Raw genomic sequence first — 19,680 nt, forward strand, 5'->3', positions numbered from 1 at the left:
GACGACTACCTCCAGCCGGAGTCCAGGGAAGAAGTCCGGCTCCCGTAGGAGTCCGGATGAAGACTACCTCCAGCCGGAGTCCGGGGAAGAAGTCCGGCTCCCGTAGGAGTCCGGATGAAGACTACCTGCAGCCGGAGTTTGGGGAAGAAGTCCGGCTCTCGTAGGAGTCCGGGTGAAGACTACCTGCAGCCGGAGTTCGAGGAAGAAGTCCGGCTCCTATAGGAGTCCGGATGAAGACTACTTGCAGTCGAAGTTCGGGAAAAAAGTCCGGCTCCCGTAGGAGTCCGAATGAAGACTACCTGCAACCGAAGTTCGGGGAAGAAGTCCTGCTCCCGTAGGAGTCCGGGTGAAGACTACCTACAGCCGGAGTTCGGGGAAGAAGTCCGGCTCCCGTAGGAGTCCGGATGAAGACTACCTGCAGTCGGAGTTCGGGGAAGAAGTCCGGCTCCCGTAGGAGTCCGGATGAAGACTACCTGCAGCCGGAGTTCGGGGAAGAAGTCCGACTCCCGTAGGAGTCCGGATGAAGACTACCTGCAGCCGGAGTCCGGGGAAGAAGTCCGGCTCCCGTAGGAGTCCGGGTGAAGACTACCTACAGTCGGAGTTCGGGGAAGAAGTCCGGCTCCCGTAGGAGTCCGGATGAAGACTACCTGCAGCCGGAGTCCGGAGAAGAAGTCCGACTCTCGTAGGAGTCCGGATGAAGACTACCTGCAGCCGGAGTTCGGGGAAGAAGTCTGACTCCTGTAGGAGTCCAGATGAAGACTACCTCCAGCCGGAGTCCGGGGAAGAAGTCCGGCTCCCGTAGGAGTCCGGATGAAGACTACCTCCAGCCGGAGTCTGGGGAAGAAGTCCGGCTCCCGTAGGAGTCCGGATGAAGACTACCTGCAGCCGAAGTTCGGGGAAGAAGTCCGGCTCCCATAGGAGTCCGGATGAAGGCTACCTGCAGCCGGAGTTTGGAGACGAAGTCCGGCTCCCGTAGGAGCCCAGACGAAGTCTATAAGGTGGTTGACCACCGTGGAAACTTGGGTGGAGTCCGTCCGTTGTGGAGAATCCGGTCGACACTGGTGGGAGTTTATCCGTCGGCAGAACTTGGGAATGTTGCGGAGGCTCGGCCGCCGGAGAGGTTCGGAAAGATGTCGCCGAAGGTCGGACGTCGGTAGAATCCCTGGAGGGTCACTTCTGACACGAACTTCGGCTGGGGGGTATTTTATACCCAACACTATTAAATTTTATTAATCATTATTTTAATTGTAGTATATAATTTTTATAATTATAAGTAAATAATTAGATTATCTTTATTTCTCTACTTGTATTTACTATTTTTTACTTAACTATTTAAATGATATTAATTAACTATTTAAACTAAATTATAAATTAATTAGTTATTTATATAATTAACTCATTAATAATTAATTTATAAAATCATGTATTAAATTAAATATTTATATATTTTTAATATAATTATAGGTTATAAAGATTATAAATTTATATATTGTTTACTTTTTCAGTATAAATAAGTATTATAAATTATAATAATAATATTTTTATTAAATGATAGTTTAGTAAAAATATTATACAAATATTATCCATCCTTCCTCTCATTCCTCCTAAACCAAACAGAGGAGGGAATCATTTCTATCCATCTTTCTATGTTTCATCAAATATATAAGAGGATGGATGGATTTCCATCCATCTTTTCCTCTATCCAACCTTTCTCCTCCATCCATCTTTCCTTCAATCCATTCTTTGTACCAAACAAATGATAAAGGAGCACTTAGATGAATGGGTAGACCTTCTATGCCACTTATCCTTTTAAAACTCTATCTTAACCAGCAATCTTATCAACAACTTGATTAGTTCTAATTATGATAAGGGTGACTTTTGAGAACATGAAGCATCTCTTTCACGTGCGCGCATGCTTGTCTATTTACGTTGAGCAGTTTTATGCTTAATTTACTAGATCTAGATCTCATGCTCCAACCAAAAAAAGAAGAGGGACCAAATCTACATCCTAGTAGATATGTCAAGTGTTGCCATCCAAAATTTGAATTGATGAAGTTAGATGATTTGGCAAATGGCGATTGGTTGGCTCGGATGGAGTTGGTCTGTATGGCATGAGATCTGTCCTAGGAGCAAATAAGAGCCATCAGAGATTGCCAAAATGTGTTTGGCATGAGAACTTGCTATGGTTAAGTTTGATAGATTTTGCGTGGAACAGAGGGGATATATGTAAGAGTGTGAGCAATAAGCTAAGAATGACATGAAAAGTCCTTTTATTGGGGCTCCTTGGCTTGGTTTATGTAGAGAGAAGGACGATAGTCCCGCGCAATTTGGTCACATGATTCTCAGACAAGCTAGTCTGTTCTTCCTTATCTACCACCTCGGGCGGTTATGTCTTCCTGATCTCATGTCCCCGGGCTCCCGGATCATGTCAAGCTGTAATCGTCCACATTGTTCGATCATTTGGAGGTTTGCTCAGTCATTAGTTAATGTGTATATATACATGCATGTGCGGTCCAGCAAATTGGTTGGTGTAGGTGGCATCGTCAAACACAAACTATATCACCAAGCATTGGGTGGTAAAGATTTTATCTTCCTTCCTGCACCAGTATATACATGATAAAGTGGGTGGACAGACATAAATAAATTTCCACAATTAATAAAGCTGAAGAGTATTCCGCACCCGAATCAATCCAAATGCATGGTCATCACATGTATACCCAGTACAAGTGTTTCTGCCTCAGCGGAGAGGGCACCTCACAGGTAACTAACAAAACAGATGCCCATGCCCCTCATAGCCGTGGTATCTACATTATCGATCAGCGACGAGAGGAAAAGGAACGGAGAAGCGCCTGTCACTCCATGTGCCTTTCACCGGCCCGGCCGGTACAAAAGATACCTCGGGCCCCAAATACCACCCCTTCGGTCAAAAACATAAAGCCTCATGGTGTGTAGTCATTTTTTAAGAATTTTTTTGACAAAGCAGCTGCGTCCACACCACGGGGTTTAGACCTTGCAGGCTGGAAGAAGCCGGAACGTGGAATATGTTACGCGGCACAAGACGGGGATATGGAGAGAAGCGATTCCCAGGCCATTTTATAGCCAGCAGCTGGCGGAGAGGGGGAGAACAAAAAGGACGCCAGCCCAAGCGTCGTAGGGTAGTCCGCTCACGAGCGCGACGTGAACGCAGGACGATGGAGGAAACCACGAGGCAGTGGCGGTGGCAAAGTGCGAGGTGACGCAGGGTGGGCACATTTTCACTTCATCTATAATATATATATATATATATATATATATTATCATCATTGACGTATTACTTCTTATCTGAGAATGAGAATATAATGGGAGAAGCGATGTGAGCCGTCCATCCAGGCAAGGTTCTTTCTCATCATCCAGGCTCAACTGTCACAATCTTGGTGTCACAGGCTTATAGCTGGATGTAGGGGTCATCACAAAGGCAAGATTAAAGAGATAGAAGAATGAAATGGAATTTAAGGGGAAAAAAAAAAATCCAAAATCAAGATATCGAAAAGACCATTGAATTTAAAGGGCGATGTGATGATGATAAGGGCTCATTCTCTCGACGGACCGCGGCGGTTCAGCCTTACATTTAGGATGGTCCACAAAATGTTATTAAGACATTAACAGCTGTGATGGGCTCGCCGAATGACCATTACTCTATTTACCACCTTTTTATTTTTTATTTTTTCTCATAAATGCCACCATTAACGTGGTGGCGGAGTGGCGTAGCATGAAGGGAGTCGAGTACCAAACGGAAAAAATCTACATGTTAGCGAAGAGAAAGGATTCGGCGTGACGAGCATGGATGCAAATTCCTTTATTACTGGAACTAGTACTTTTAATTAGTGTTATTTTAAATGGGGAGAATGAAAGTGAGAGGAACCAGAAATAGGTATAGAAGGTGAGGGAGTTATTGTTTAATAATTCTTACATATAGTAGATATTATTAAATTAGGAAATGGTGGGGAGCGGGAATCGTAAAGCGAGGCATACCACTACACACACACACTATGGATATGCGATATATATACCGGTGAGGTGCACCATAAGGTATGGTAGGCCTATTAACGGAAAAAAAAAAACATTATATACACCACTATATATATATATATATATATCACCCCGAGCCGATCCGTTAGCTGTCTCCTCCAGAACAGCGTCCACCGCTTTTTAATGACATGTCGGACTAGGAGACACTTTCGAAGAAGGGGCCCACATGTTACTACCAATGGAAGCAAAGCCACGTATCATAGACACACTCTCTGGAGGCTGAGACAGCTGGAGAGGCCCGTATCGCATAAAATGAATCCCTTAAGCATCGAGTTATTAGTCACAAGAAAAAGTGGGAAATCCCCGCATTTCTTTTCTCTAATCCCCTCTACGGCACTGCCCCTCTCTCTCTCTCTCTCCCAACCCCTTCTTTCCTCTCTCCCCCCCCCCCCCCCCCCTCTTCTCGCTCATTTCGTCCTTCCACTCCCCTTGCTCATCTCTCCGTTGCTGGGGGCTCCTTTCTCTATCTTTTCTATCTTCTTGGAGGGGTGGATGAGTGTGGAAATCTTTGGAGAGAGAGAGGTGGGGCGGGAGGAGAGGGGTTTTCTCGCCCTTCGATCTTTTAGATATCTTGATCCAGCTGAGGTATGATCTGGTGGATTTAATCGCCACAAATTCCTATCCTTTTTTCTTAAAAGTGCGATTTTTATGCCCGTTTTGATTTTCTTTTTTTTTTTTTTTTTTTAACTTTGAAAGGGTTAGTCGAAGCACTTAGGGATGATTGTGCTTTCTTCAATTTTGAAACTATGTCTGGAGAACAGGGAATTTAGCTTCTTCTTTTTTAAAAAAAGAAAAAAACGGGGGACAAGATCGTGGCTTCGTTCTGGATTTGAAAATTTCTCTTTATTTTTCTTGTTAGAGTCGATGGGCTCTCTTTGTTTGCTGTTTTTCCTTCGATATATTATTCGTTCTTTTCACGGATCCGTTTGCTGACAGTCATTAATGGAGCATTTGGCCTCAGATGAAGCTGTGTCATGTTTTTTCTACACCATGATGTCATGAAGGTTTCATCTTTTTCGTTGATTACGCAAAACCCTGTGTTGTCTCGCGTCAGATTGAAGCAATAAATTTATTTTCTCTTGAATTTGGAAATTTGTACTGATTAGATTAATCGTTTACTGTTGGAGGATGTGAAAACCCTGTGCCTGTAATTTTTTATTTTATCTGTAATATCATCCTCTTGCCTGCCACCACAGCCACTTCAGTGTTTGACACCATAATATCTGCCAATTATGTACGATGGGAGCTGGTACCTATGCTACCTTTATAGAATTATACACAGCTCAAAGCTGAATTCTACGTGAGATGATGTAGAGGCGATGAAGTAGTTCACTTGACACTGAAGAATGCATGCCCATGGATAAATTTACAGTGCAAAACATGGAGTTGCTAATGATGATAGAATAAATAACATGCAGAGGAAAAGCTTATTGGGCAAATGGACTTTGGGATGAGAAAATTATTGATCATGTTCAAGCAGGCTGAGTATTACTATAGGGACTGTTAGCATGATTGTCAGTAATTGATTTCATGGAGGATTTGCATGAACAACAATTGGAATAATTAGGTGAGAAGTAACACTTCGAAATTTGAAGGAAATTTCTAAGGTGCAGGTGCTCCGAGTTCTCATTTATAATATTTAAATCAAAGAATCTTGATGTAGTTTTATGCTGGACAAAGTCAATATTCATTTGCCTGGGGAATTCAGAGTAATACTTATCTGTACTTCTTAACAAGTATGAATCTCATGAGAGATTTTTCGATGAGTATCAAGGGGGCAAAATCCTCAAGTTTGCAGCAGATTAAGGATGCATTTTTTACACGTTTTCTCTTTTTGATGATAGAAAAGGTTATAATATCTATGAATGCTGTTTGAAAATCTCTCGTTCTTGCATGATCATGTTGAAGTGATCATCTATTTTATGAACCACTTGCTCTTTGTTCTTATAGTTTGGTCTCTAGCATTATAGTTTGATCATAGTGGGTGATCTTGCACTAATATAGGCGTTCTCCTTCCGATGTTAATTTTCCATGCATGCTAACATAGAGTACTGGAGAAAATTGAGAATAGGAATTGATAGGACGAAAATATCCAAGCACGTGGCGATGATTAAAAAACTCATATCCAAGCCCTATGATCAATATTTTATTCTTCTAGCCTTCATGATAACCATATTAAGAGCCATATATTTTGTGATGCATCCTCCTGTATGTATGTGGTGCGCTTACATTGTTTTCTTGGATTGTGGCATTATGCTTCTCTAACTTATTTGGTTGGTTAGTACTGATATAGGAGGATCATCGGATTCAATATGGATCACTTTGACTACTACAGATAGGGTTGGACAGGTTCTAGAAGTGAGATCTGCCATATCGGAAAGTCGAATCACGTGCCAAATTTCTGGAGGCTATAACTTGACCATATGATGCTCGATGGAGATGATTTTTTTTAGAAAATCAGATAATTTTCTGAGCTTTATGATGTGACGCCACCCCCTAAAGGGTGCAGCATAGCTAGCAATCATGCCCAAATTCCATCATTTGGGTCCCAAAATGGTCTAGTCAATTCTTTTTTTTTGGGGGGGGGGATTTAATCGGATGTATCTTCTAACAAGGCAAAGTCAGTGTAGGAGTTGAGATCTTCCTCCTATAGGATTTTAGCCTTTTCATATTTGTTTCCACTAGTTATATGTATTTTGTGAAAGCTAATCCTATTTGAACTAAAGAGAGAAATGCGATCCGAATTATGTAAGGACGGACCTTACTATCATAAATAGAAACTGTGTATCTCAATTGTTGAGTCATTAATGAAAAAAAGAGGATCTAAACTTTACTTTCATCAATTTTCACCTTCTTCTAAAATTTAATTGAAAATTTCGAGTTGAGAGGGTTGAAAGAATTAATTGCTTTTCCCTGATCAGATCAAGTGCCCATTAGATACATTCATGTATCTTGTTTTTAATGTGCACTGGCTACTGTAGTATGTGAAACCATCATGCACGGGTTATGTGTCATACTCTAGTATATTAAGTGAATGCTAATGTTCAAACTGAAAAGCATGCACCAAGGCCAAAAACTCTAGGTTCTGAAATTCATGTGATATGCATTATTAGGGTGCCCAAAAATGTGCCATATATGTATAGCAGGCTTTTTTTCAAACGTATTATTATGATAAAACATTACATATCTGTTGTGGTATAACATTTATATGAAGTTTTTAACTTATCACTATGTTTGCTTATGTCCATGATGCAGATTATGTACAAACAATATATGGACATGAAGAACAGCTTTTTTGCTTTCAGTATGGATTCATGATATATATGTGGATCATTTAGCAAAGATCCAATATTTAGATGGGGAAAGCCAAGAAGTTTGTACATATAGATGTATGCTTTTCTTATCTACATCTTTTATATTCGTTAATCCTTTTTCTGTATTGATGCGGCCTTGCTAGTCTTATTTTCTTTCTCACACTGTATTGTTGTTGATTTATTTAAATAAGGAGTCCACTACGAGAACATCTATTTGAATATCAAATAATAATTTCTGTTTTTATTTTATTTTCTATGCAGTTTGCTCTAGTTCAAGTGATATGGTTGAATGGTCGCATGTGATCGACTCAATTGTAGCATCTTCCTTCTTGGCAGAAACTCCACGGAAGAAGAACTTGCCTAATGCAAGGGCAAAGGAGTTCTGTTGAACCCTTCACTGAAGCATTTGAATTTGACAATGCATCAAGTTCAAGCGACGCTGCCATGGATCAACAAATGTACTGGAATAACATGCTTCTTGATCCAGTAGAGACTCAGAACCTACCAGATTATCTAGTATCTCACACTGATGCAAATATGTCATATGTAAACATGAGTGCTCAAGATGGTGCTCGACTGAGCATCTGGAACTCAGGTGCATCTAGCTCAAGAGAACACTCACTAAACCATGGAAGCTGCAATGAAATCAAAATGGAGCATGGGAGGACACCTACTCTGACAATTAATTGGAGGGGTGGCCCAAGGATAGAAGAAAGCCGTTCTGAAGCAGCCAATGCACTTTCTCTGGAAAATGTTGACATTAATCTTAACGCATCTCAAATTGATGATGAGCAATATTTGCAGGATTCCAATTTAAATGCTGTCCCTCAGAATTCACAACACAATGCTGGACATGTTGGCATCAGCAGCGAGGTCTCAGAAATGAGGCTCTGTCCTCATCCTACTTATACCTCAGGTTTACTAGAATCTGAGCATGTTCCATCTTTGAATGGTCCTTCAAATTCTTGTGCAAATTCTTCTGGAGGCGTTGGATTTATGCCAGAAGATGGTGATGGAAGGCCAGGAAGTTCATTCGATGGTCGACGCTTAGCCTGCAAAAGGAAAAACGTCGAAGGTGTACCTGGGCAGTCGTCCACCGGTGGAAGTGCAATCTTTATCAACCAAGATGAGAATAGTTCTCTGCATTCTGCTTCTTCTACTTATAATCCTGCTACTTGTTTAAATATAGGCAGCTCATCAGATTATCTATCTGTAGCAAATCCTTCTGAAGAAGAGCTAAATGCAGGTGTTGGCACCATCATGAGAGGAGTGGCTTCCGAATGCTATCCTTCTGTAAGTACAGCAAGAAATGCAGAAAGTTCACGTAGAAGTTTTCGAATCAGAATGAACCCTGCCCATCAACATGATATTTCCCCACCTAATTTATGGTCCTCAGGGAATACTCTGAGCCGGTTTAATGTATGGTCACCCAATCAACCACCTTTCCATCCTACCCCATTTAGTCAGCCACTAGAGCCCATGCCAATTGGTGTGAGCTCAAGCTCACAAAGTCAGCTTCATATGCCAGTTATTCCTGGTTTGCCTCAGACACTGTACCATTTCCCATGGGGTGGAGCTTCCAGTTCAAGAATTGGCAGTTCATCAATCTCTCTCAACTCAGAGGATAGAGTAATTGCTATGAGCGAGGACCCAAACCCAAGAAACGTGACAATAAGTAGTGCTTCAGATTTTGTTCCCTCACCTGATATGAGACATCTGGTGCAAGACCGGACAAATTGGAATCTGTCTGATAGGGGTACTAGCATTGCAGGAAATGGAGTGCCTACTTCACAGATTGGCACTAGTTCAGGGGTCTATCCAACACTAGGGCCTACCTGGGTTCCTCATCATAATCTTCCTACCCGATATCCACGAAGCTTATCAGAGGTTGTCCGGCGGTCGTCGTTTCCATCTGGTGTCTCTGAATCTGAAGGTCAGACGAGTAACTTTTCTCTGCAACGTTCTTGTCACTCTATTACATCACACGGGAGAGGTCATCAATCTGGAGCTGTTTTCCATGGTCATCAGCAACAGCACATGAGGTCTGCATTTTTGGTGGACCGACAAAATGATGATATTTCAGGTGTTCCCTTGTCTGTGAGGACTGTAGCAGCTGCGAGGGAAGGGAGAAGCAGGATGATATCAGAGGTGCATTCTTGGAACATTCATTTTCTCAGCTATGCAGTAATTTTCATTAGTTGCATATATTGTTTCAATGCAAGTTTGAAAATGGATTTTGGATACTTTTGCTTGATGAATTTTTAATATTATGAAAGCAATAAAATTTTCCAATAAGATGTCAACATTCCCAAATAATTATACTATCAACCAATTACATGCTCATTGGTCTACTGCTTTAACTTGGTCTCACAAATAGTCATATGGGGTTTGAGTGGGAAAGTGTCACACACACACACACACACACACATTCATAAGTTTACATCCATAGTTGTGAATTTATATATGCTACTTTGTAGAAAATACCATCCAACAATTTACATCATGTAAAATATTTTCTTTTAGTTTTAAACCATGGATGTATCTTGTCTTCATTCACATGTAGATGGCAGACTGTTCTAGAATTACCTGTTATGGTGGTATGATATGCACTAATATGTTACAACCAGGTTCTTGAATAAACTTTTGGAGGCCATTGTGTTCCTCTGGATTTCTGCTTGGAATCTTGAGCCTTTATTTTTTATAGCTAAATTATTGCTGCATGCTTTGTTTTAGTTGCAACAATATTATTTTTCATAACTTTCAGAACTACATAGCCATTCTAATTTATAATCAATCATTTTCTTTAACTCTAGTTCATCTTTGTTTCACCAACCTTTTCCTGCCGCATTTTCTTTGCATCCATTTCGCCTAACTCTCTCATATGGTTTTATATGTTAGGAAGATGGTTTATGTTTTCCAATCTGCTGTCCCTTAGAATTTGGTTTCATAATGCTTGTTGTTTCTTATTCATTTATTGGTCACTTTTTATGCTTTCAAGAGCGCATAGAAAAGGGTAGTTGCTAAAACCAAAAAAGGCTTAATTTCAATTGATTTGCACTTGTTGATTTTTTTTTTTAATTTCATTTCGGATTTTTCTTAAATATATTTACTATTGAAATTATTTGGGAAAAAAGTACAAAATTTATTAGATTTATATTTATTGATTTAAGTTCAAAACCTTTTCTGTGAAAATGAATTAATTCTTATTTACTGCTTGTTACATAATTAACAAACTAGAAAAAACGGGAGGCAACAAATTATTTAATGAAAATGGACTTGTCCAATTATTCATAATAGATATAACTTTTACTTTCTGATCATATTGCAATCCTGACAAATGGTTTAAGATCACTCTCTTTTGATAACTATGTTTTTTTTTCTCTTTTTGGATATCGCATGTGATTTACTTTATGCATTTGCATACATACTTGAAAATTGTGTTTCCTGTAACAAATTATGCAAGTTTTGCATTTTTAAATTCATTGAAATTACTATTATAGACATTTAGTATTGAGTTATTAACAGTTGTTTCTTGAATTTTCATTATTTTGGAGAATTGCATCACGGGTTGCAAAAATAATTTCCACTAAAGGAAAATTTTCTTGTAGTTACAAGAGGTTAAAATTGTAGTTAACAAAAAGGAACAAGATTAAAATATAATTGAATCTGGATTTCCTATCTCAAAGTATATGTGGCTTAGTGATGTTTCCCTGACTTATTGGAAAATTTTGTAATTACTCTAAATTTATCTATGTTTATCCTATATGCATACATGATTTAATTAAAGGAATTTTTACTAATTACGTGATCTTTAATCATGTTTATATTTTTGAATATTTTCTGATTTTTGTTAAGTTATGTGGTCATCATAGTCATTTCAATTTTTTATATTTTCCCATTTCTCTAGTTTTCAAATCTCCAAGATTTGCTTGATTGTCATCTAAATTGATCACAATCCTGTATTTCTGTTTGCAGTACATGCGCACAAGTCATTATAATTTAAATTTTAGGCAAAAAAGGATCTCTTTTCTCAATTTTTGTTCCAGAAATGTTCCTTTTCTTTATTTGCATGCCTTTCTCAAATAGCATCTCTTTGCATTATTTGTAGTGAAAAATTGGGATGTTGGGACTGCATTTTTGTTTGTTTGTTAAAGAAATAAGGATGAGAATTTGTTTTGGCCACCTATATACAACTTTCTAGAAAAGATGGCATTGGTTAGGAATGATGATCCTCTTAAAGGTTCACATGCATAAGATTCTATTCCAAAGCAATATGCACAAAAGCATGAATGTATAGGGTTATTCATATCCCCATAGGCCGTAAAAATTTTGATCAGTAACATGCCTCCCATAGACAAAAAAATAATAAAATTCCACAAGATCATGAACATATAGGGCTGCTAGCATCTCATTAAATCACCAGAATTTCTTATTGTTCAGCTTATAAACTTACATGTGATACATAAAGGAGAAATGTCCACAAATTAGAAAAAAACAGGAGAGCCCATCATAAATAGTGGGAGAATTACAGGAAAGAGTCGAAGATGCTTTAATTGATATGACTGTCATCATGACAATCAATTGTTTTCTCTCTAGCCTGAAGGGCTCTGTGTAGCAAGTATTCAAATCCCATCGGGCAGGGCCGTCCCAGTTTTTCCATGGAATGGGATGTGCTGCGTCCCGACACTTGGGATGGCGGGATGCCCTACCAGCTCACCAGGACTTCAATCCTTGCTGCACAGAAGATAATGAGGAAATGACACAGACGTTTTTTAATTAACTTCTAGCTAGTCAGCTCATAGATAAACACCTTCATGGGGACATCATAGTCCTTTGTCTACTGACATTGGAGGAGATAATGATGATGTGCTGCATCCCGACACTTGGGATGGCAGGATTGCCTGCCAGCTCGCCAGGACTGCAATCCTTGCTGCGCAGAAGATAATGAGGAAATGACACAGACTTTTTTTAATTAACTTCTAGATAGTCAGCTCATAGATAAACACCTTCATGGGGACATCATAGTCAAGATAATGATGGTTACACATTGGGTAATAACATGACATTTATACCCTAGTGTCATTGCCACATTCATGTCAAGATAACTTGCTCAAAACGGTCCATTTGCTGCATCAAAGACATTATATGTGTCTTGCTGCTCTTGCAGAGGCATCTGAAATTTATGAATGACTTAATTCAAACAAACTCCAGAATCTCAAGTTACAGCCTTTATAAGTTATGGTTGTAATTATACGAATGCAACATCGACACCCTAATTTGAGAATCAAGAAAATCTAATATTTGGCAAGGCTGGAAAACCTCCCTGGTGGGACCAAACAAGAGGTATGTTCATCCAATGATATGCAACAAAAACAGATCTTAGAGCAGTGCTACAGGAACATGAAAATCTCATGCAAAAGTTGCATGTTGAAAGCTTTTTGATTGGATCATTCGCTAAAACATTGTATGATAACAAGTACAGGCAGTAAATATTTGGACCAATCAGGAGGTTACATGCCTGTTTTACCTTAGCATTTCTCCAGATTTTATGGTATCAAGCAGGAGTTCTATCTGTTGGCTTGTGGATTGTGATCGCAGAGGCTAATGGGACTGAGAGGAGTCTTGAGTGAGTAGAGGAAGTTCTCCAATTGGATAGAGGGTGAAGGGGGCTTCAGCGATGGTAAATATTGGCAGGCTCATTAGTATGACCTGGTAAGCTGGGAAAAATGAAAGGTTAAACTTCAGTTTTACATCTGCTATGTTATCAAACTTTGAGTACATCTGGCCTGAATAACAAGTATTATTCTGATTTTGCTGCACGAATGAAAAAAATAAAACTGAATTGGTAGATGACTCGAGATATATTTTTTTGTTTATGGAGTATTCTCCACTACTGAAATGTTTAAGGCTGTGTAATAACAAAGTAAGAACTATGCCAGGTTTAGGATATTTTTTTATTTCAAATCATGTTAAGCATAATAGTGTTTTTTCCTTGATAGTTCTCTGCTCCTAGATGTATTTTGCAATCCTACTAAATCATTGTGACTTTGAATGGTGAGATTTGAAACTAGGTGGTAAAATTGTTTGTCTTCCACCGTGCATCATGCTTATCCAATTGTTAGTATCTTTTGTAGCTTTATAGTTTCATGATGCTTCAAATTAGCCACTTATTATATTGGATCAATTTACAACTTAGTTTCATGTCCGACATTAATTATTTAACTGAGGTTGTATTCTCTGGATGCATCTAATATTTTTTTATTGCCTCCATTAATGAAACGATATCTATGATTTTTTGTATCGAATACTTATTTATGACCTTTATTTCCAGATTCGTAGTGCATTGGAATCTATGCGTAGGGGAGGAAATTTACAATTTGAGGTAAGTCTTCCAGTGACTGTTCTTAAACATGACACAATTATTCAATTATTTCAACATTGGATATGTTAGTTATCAGGATCAATATATATGCCACTAAGAGGAGAGAAGCTGGAGTTGCAGGCAGGGCTAGGGTGCTCATATGCTGGCTTTTGCCAGCATAAGCTCTAAACAAATTTGACCCACTTTTAAATGTGTATCACCAGACTTGACCTCAGCTTGTTTTGGCATGGATACTAATTATCCAAATCATGATTTGCTGTACTGGAAATTGATGCTAGAAACAATTGGTAAGTAGGAACCCCTGAAATGAGGATTAGAAAAGTTTTCACAGCATTAATGTAGGACTATTATCTCAAGCATGCTGGAGAATGTGGGTAGGACATGGGAAGGTGCTAATGAAACTAGTCTGCAGATCATTCACCACTAGTTTCTTTATACTTGATGTGAGTATTTGAGCAAATTTCAAATTAATTTTCCATGCATTTTGTGCTTGTTTTCCTTTATTTTCGAAACTGAATTATATTCATTACCTGAACATGTTTCCCGGCAAATATGCCGAGAAGTCGTGTTTTCATAATGATGGCCAAATTCAGTTTGCTTATTCAGATGTAACCTGATTGGTGGTTTGCTATGAACTTGAAGAGTACACTTCCCAAAATCATTTGTCTTCCTTGAAAGACACAGCAACTTGAAAGGAATTCCCAGACTCTTTATTTTGTGGAAAATTTTAAACAAGATTCATATACATTTTATTTCAAAGTTTATGCTTGTTTTCCTATTATTTTGTAAATTCAATCAAAGCTGTGTTCAGCATTCCCTGGTAGCTGTGGCAGTTACAGTTACTTTTGCTTACATGGGGCCTGACTCAAGCTGATCAGTGTTTCACTTTGTTATAGTTTATGTATCATGTATTATCCTTCTGCTTTTCAAACATAGGTAGAAAGCTGAAAAGAATATATGTCCATAACCTGTTTTCTTGCACCAAATCAGCATCTGTTTTATTAAAATTCATATGTCATTGTTGCATGGACACAGAACTGTCCAACTCAAATGCATGTGTAGGGTTCTCACAGACAAAGAGGAAGAAGCTCCAGGGACAATTTAGTTCTAGTCGGTTTCAAATTTTATGTTATGACGAATAGGTCACTTACCAAAACAGTTAAAAATAATATATAAAGACACAAGAAAAGAAACATTTCCTAGTTGACAACCATGACTTTTCATCAGATGCTAATATTATGAACTATCATATACTCGTAGTTAGGTGTTTAACCTTTAATTTTGCATGCCTTGGATTGCCAAAAAAAAAAAAAATTCTTTTAGTAGGAGACAACCATGCAAGCCATTATATCACAGTAAAATATGTTTATAATAAAAAAAGAATCCAAATTTGTAAAATCATGCAAGTCTTCCTCTTTGTTTGTCTTATATTTTGCGTATCTTATAAGGGAAAAGAGAGAAATAGTTCATGAAAATTTTCTGAAAGCCTGATGCTTGCTGGCTGGAAGAATCTCCTAAAACGGATTAGTCAATGTGGAGGCTTATCTCCTCATATCCTTTTTTTTTTGTCTGGAAATGTGGGATGACCTTAGTGTATAATCTTGTAACTAGTATATTTGTGGAATTTTAAAATAACATTTTCGAGAAAAGTATTTAACTCTTGACAAGTCAACCATATCCAAGCTCAGCTCAAATTGTTCTAAAAAGGTATTTGACTATTTAGGCTAGTTGGATCCTGTGGCCATTCAATGGCCCAACAATCTAAGTGACCCGTTTGGCTGCGTAGCCTCCATATGACCTGCCCAGCTCTAGGCAGCTAAGGTTTTAATAGTGAGGTGTCTGGTGTCAGGCAGGGTTGGTCGAGATATGGCCCTCAAATCATTTCATTGGTAACCAATCCTTTGGTTACAACTAATAGGTTTAACCAGTATTTGGTTGTTTGTCATTTTTGACTTTTGATTTATTAATATAATTTGATAGAGTTGCTCATTGCATAAACTTGATTATTGAGCATGTGTTCTTATGTATAATCGTTGTATATTCTGCAGCGAAAATATAGTTTCACTGGCCAGCATGTCAAGTTAGTCTCAAATGAATGTAAAATCTTTTTTTTATTTTTAATTTTTTTTTAGTTACCTAAATTTCTTCAATTTTCTAATTATTTTTTATATTTATGGTTTTAAATAATTTTATCTGATCTTTCTAGGACGCATTCCACCTGCAGGTTGCAGCTATCTTAAAAAAATTGTACTGCATTTTCTTCATGTGCATCAAAATTGAACATAACCTCAGCATGTTCATATAATTAACAAAGCATCCTCGTGCCTTGGTTTGGAGTATGCTCCATGGATGTTATTAAGTTGCTAAGTCAAGCTTGAGCTAGGGCATAACAGCAGTGCAGGCTTCACCAAATAGTAGATGATTCTGGCCTTGACTACCGCTCTCTGTTGTTTCTAGCCTCTGGACATGAGCAAACCTTCAAAATGGCTAATTGGATTAAATCTGATCTCTTTTACTACAACCGTATTATCTATGAGCTGATTAAGTCAACCAATTCATATATAATATTATTAATCATATGCTAAATGGTCAGTGCATTTACTTTTGTGTTTATAGGTCTGATGAGTTGGCAGACAAATTAGTCACAAGGTTAGCAAATGAAGGCCATACTGATTTCTTGACCTACTTTGTGTTTCTGGACTCAAACAGAGATGTTTTTGGCCATTTGATCCATGTGACAACCCTTTTTGCTTGAGGGCTGGTCTGTAGGCTCGATGTCTTTTTTAAATCTTAATTGTTATGCTGGTGCAGCTGGTGTGCCCCTTCATCTCATGATTGCTCCCATTTGTTCCCCTTCTCACCTGCATCATTTCTATTCTACTAGGATCCATTTTAGTAGGTGCAATTGGTGGACCTTTTCTTTTTGTTGGGTGATTTTTGATAAGAGGAGCGGACATTGAAAGATACAGCCAACTGCATTAGAGTTGACTAAAACCATTGTCATGCAGGAAATTACTAAACCAACCTTCCTGGTGGTCTAAACAAAGTGCAGCGTTAGAATTGGTTGACCTATTTGTTGAAGCACTTTTATCCCACTCTAGTTTAAAATGCCAGATGCATTATTTGACTTCAATATATGCTGAGGACTTTTGATTTGACGACAAGAAGATGGGATCGGAGGTCTTGCCTGTACAATATATTTCTCTGTTAAATAATATCATTGAAGATGTCGAGTTAGTAGAGTATAAGATAAAATTTAGTTTCAGTGCTCTTCTATGTTATGTTTAGCAGGCTTTAAAACTTTTTGCCTTGTTCACTTTCATTTTTTTTTTTCCTTTATGAAAATCATACACATTGAATTTCCGATGAGCCTGTCATGTTGACATGTTTCATACTGATTACATGTGTTAGCTTTATTTTCAGCAATTGATAAGGGATGCATTTTTTAGTAAAAAATTATTGGTATGAGAAGACGCATGCACATGTAAATGACACAGATTATACTAGTCATTTATGCAATTTAAGTTCACTTGAAATCTTTGCTGTTTGTTTTCAATATTCAATAAGAGTTGCATCTAAAAATAAAATTTAATTGGAAGCCTCAATCTTGTGCATGAGCCAAACAGAACCAAATGACACATTTCACCTGTCTGCTTCACTTTACTTACTGCTGTGAATTTTTTCATTGATAGCCTGTTATTAAAGGTTAAACAAACCCAATGGCTTTTTGGTGTATGCTGATCAGGCTTTGGAGAAAAGGTTTCCCTCGATGTAAAATTGCCCCAGAAGTAACCCGAGCCGCCCATAATCAAACCATAAGTTTTTTATGTGAGATTGTATAAAATGCTTCTGAAAAAGAAAAAAAAAAGTATAAAAAACCTTGAGCCATGATGTTCAAAGTATTGAATGCATTCTAATTAATACCAGGATTCATGCAAAATGATACCGTCTTTCATTTTGTGGAGTTTGACGTGTACTGATTGTAACTGGCCAGGATATGTTTGTCCTCGACCAGTCTATGTTGTATGGTGGTGCCGACTTGCACGACAGGCATAGAGACATGCGGCTTGACGTGGATAATATGTCTTATGAGGTAAGAGCTCCTTCTCATGAGATCATACTCATAGTCAAAAAAATCCTTTACACAGCCGAAGGTCGTTTAACCCAACAGTCTCATGTACCACAGGAATTATTGGCACTAGAAGAGCGGATAGGAAATGTGAGCACCGGACTCAGCGAGGAAGTGATTTTGAAGCGTCTAAAGCAGGGGAAATATTTATGGGGGGCGGTGGAAGCATCTATGGAAGTCGAACCGTGCTGTATCTGTCAGGTAATGGTTCCTGCTCCGTTCTGAGCCCCGGGTTTCGTTCAGCATTTTGAACAAACTGTTCGATTCTTCTGTTCAGGAAGAATATGTTGAAGGGGAGGACCTTGGGACACTGGATTGTGGACACGACTTCCACACCGCTTGCATCAAACAATGGCTGGTGCACAAGAATTTGTGCCCCATTTGTAAAAACACTGCTCTAGTGACATGACCGGGTTGGGATGCGACGCATCTCTACTCAGTTCTCCGATGGACAAAGCAGCGACCTCTGCGTAACTTATTTATGTGCCCTTTAAATTATTATTAAATCCATTGACACTGGTGGATGATATTTCTTTTTCTTTTTTTTTCTCTTGACTTTTTCTTTTGCAAATTGTGCCGTTTGTTGAAGTCGTGTTCTGCGGACCGCATTCCTCTTCATATGAAATAAACACTGCAACTGTGTATATAACATATCTCGATGTGGAGACTCATGGATGTGAATTGGATCCCTCCTTTTTGCAAGCTAGCGGTCAGGCGTGTGGAATTGGAGAACTAAGAAAGTCGTGCCTGATGCTGTATCCAAGTTGGTTTGTTTGTGACGATCAAGTTCTTGGACCCAAGCCCGATCTGAAAGAGTTTGCGTCTGCTTGTATTAGGTTATTTACAGTTTTCTTTTTCCTTCTGTTTTCTTTTGACCTCATCGGGCAATCTGGTTTGGCCTGCATATTCTTGGTGCATCCTTGAGGTCCAGACCCAATCAATCCAGGCCGGCGGGGTCTAAGCCTTCGACCCAGGGTCTGTTCCGGGTCAAGCTGCTCCAAACCAATCCACTTTCAGACAGAGTCTTAGCACGTGTATCAAGTGTCGAACCATCGGCTAGGCATTACTGACTGGTACCACTACGTGTACGGGGTGACCATGGACGTTGGATAAGAAGATAACCAAAAAAAAAAAACAAAGCATGTATGTTCGAATATCGAGGCACACGGAAACGCTTCCGGTCTGTTTTGCTTGCGGCGTCCGTGCCGGCTTCCCGAATCTTTCTCTGGTATTGTACATCATAATTATCGGTTGGTCCGTAGACTTTTGTCCGTGTCTCGATTGCCCGGACCCTCCGTCCCGCCTCATCTGCTGAGGCCGACGTGCTCGCGAAAGCGACGGCGACTCTCGGGGGCTGCCGTTCCGTGGACAAAACCTTGGGTACGGAGATCTCGGACGCGAATGGAGCCACGCCACGTGGGGGCCGTGTTTGGTCGGGAAGATCTGGGTACGCGAGAAACGCAGCGACAGGACTGGCGGTGGACGAATGGACTTCTCATATCGCTGGCGAAAAAGCACCGGCGCCAGCGGGAGCGCCACTTTCGGGATCTTTCTCCCCCCGCTCTCTCTTCGTTCCCCTCCGATTCATTTTCGTCCCTTTTCCTTTCGTTTTACCGAATGTGACGTTTCTCGGGGCCGCAGGTTGGCGAAGAAATGCAGCTGGCTTCGCTCCTCTGACGGACGGATGCACAGGGGTTTTTTTTTTAAAAAAAAAACGTACGCGCTGTCATCCGCAAGCTCTTTACCCATTTAATGAAAATAATTTTTTTTTTATCAAAATAATGTCT

At 39.2% G+C, this 19,680-nt stretch overlaps 1 protein-coding gene across 7 annotated transcripts; it reads left to right on the top strand.

Moving 5' to 3' along the window:
- Positions 1-4,388: 4,388 nt before the first annotated feature.
- LOC105049472 (probable E3 ubiquitin-protein ligase HIP1) lies at positions 4,389-18,544 on the top strand. Of its 7 annotated transcripts, XM_073261915.1 has the most exons (8): positions 4,528-4,653; positions 5,005-5,072; positions 7,324-7,457; positions 7,719-9,530; positions 13,714-13,764; positions 17,759-17,857; positions 17,951-18,094; positions 18,171-18,544. In XM_073261915.1, exons 3-8 carry the CDS (start codon positions 7,425-7,427, stop codon positions 18,300-18,302), a joined length of 2,271 nt encoding a protein of 756 aa, XP_073118016.1. In that variant the 5' UTR covers positions 4,528-4,653; positions 5,005-5,072; positions 7,324-7,424; the 3' UTR covers positions 18,303-18,544. The 7 variants fall into 7 exon arrangements, 5 of the variants coding, with proteins under 5 accessions (XP_019707973.2, XP_073118018.1, XP_073118017.1 ...); XM_073261916.1 differs by lacking the exon at positions 5,005-5,072 and having other exon boundaries at positions 4,411-4,653; positions 7,644-9,530; XM_073261914.1 differs by lacking the exon at positions 5,005-5,072 and having other exon boundaries at positions 4,487-4,653.
- The last annotated feature ends 1,136 nt before the right edge of the window (positions 18,545-19,680 follow it).

This window comes from Elaeis guineensis, chromosome 8 (assembly GCF_000442705.2).
Source record: "Elaeis guineensis isolate ETL-2024a chromosome 8, EG11, whole genome shotgun sequence".
Taxonomy (NCBI): domain Eukaryota; kingdom Viridiplantae; phylum Streptophyta; class Magnoliopsida; order Arecales; family Arecaceae; genus Elaeis; species Elaeis guineensis.

Excerpts from the sequence above, each read along its gene's own strand:
- LOC105049472 (XM_019852414.3), top strand. The coding sequence starts at position 4,561 with ATGAGTGTGGAAATCTTTGGAGAGAGAGAGGTGGGGCGGGAGGAGAGG. Across the intron at positions 13,765-17,758 it reads GAGGAAATTTACAATTTGAG|GATATGTTTGTCCTCGACCA; the intron begins GTAAGTCTTCCA and ends GTAACTGGCCAG. Across the intron at positions 17,858-17,950 it reads TGGATAATATGTCTTATGAG|GAATTATTGGCACTAGAAGA; the intron begins GTAAGAGCTCCT and ends CATGTACCACAG.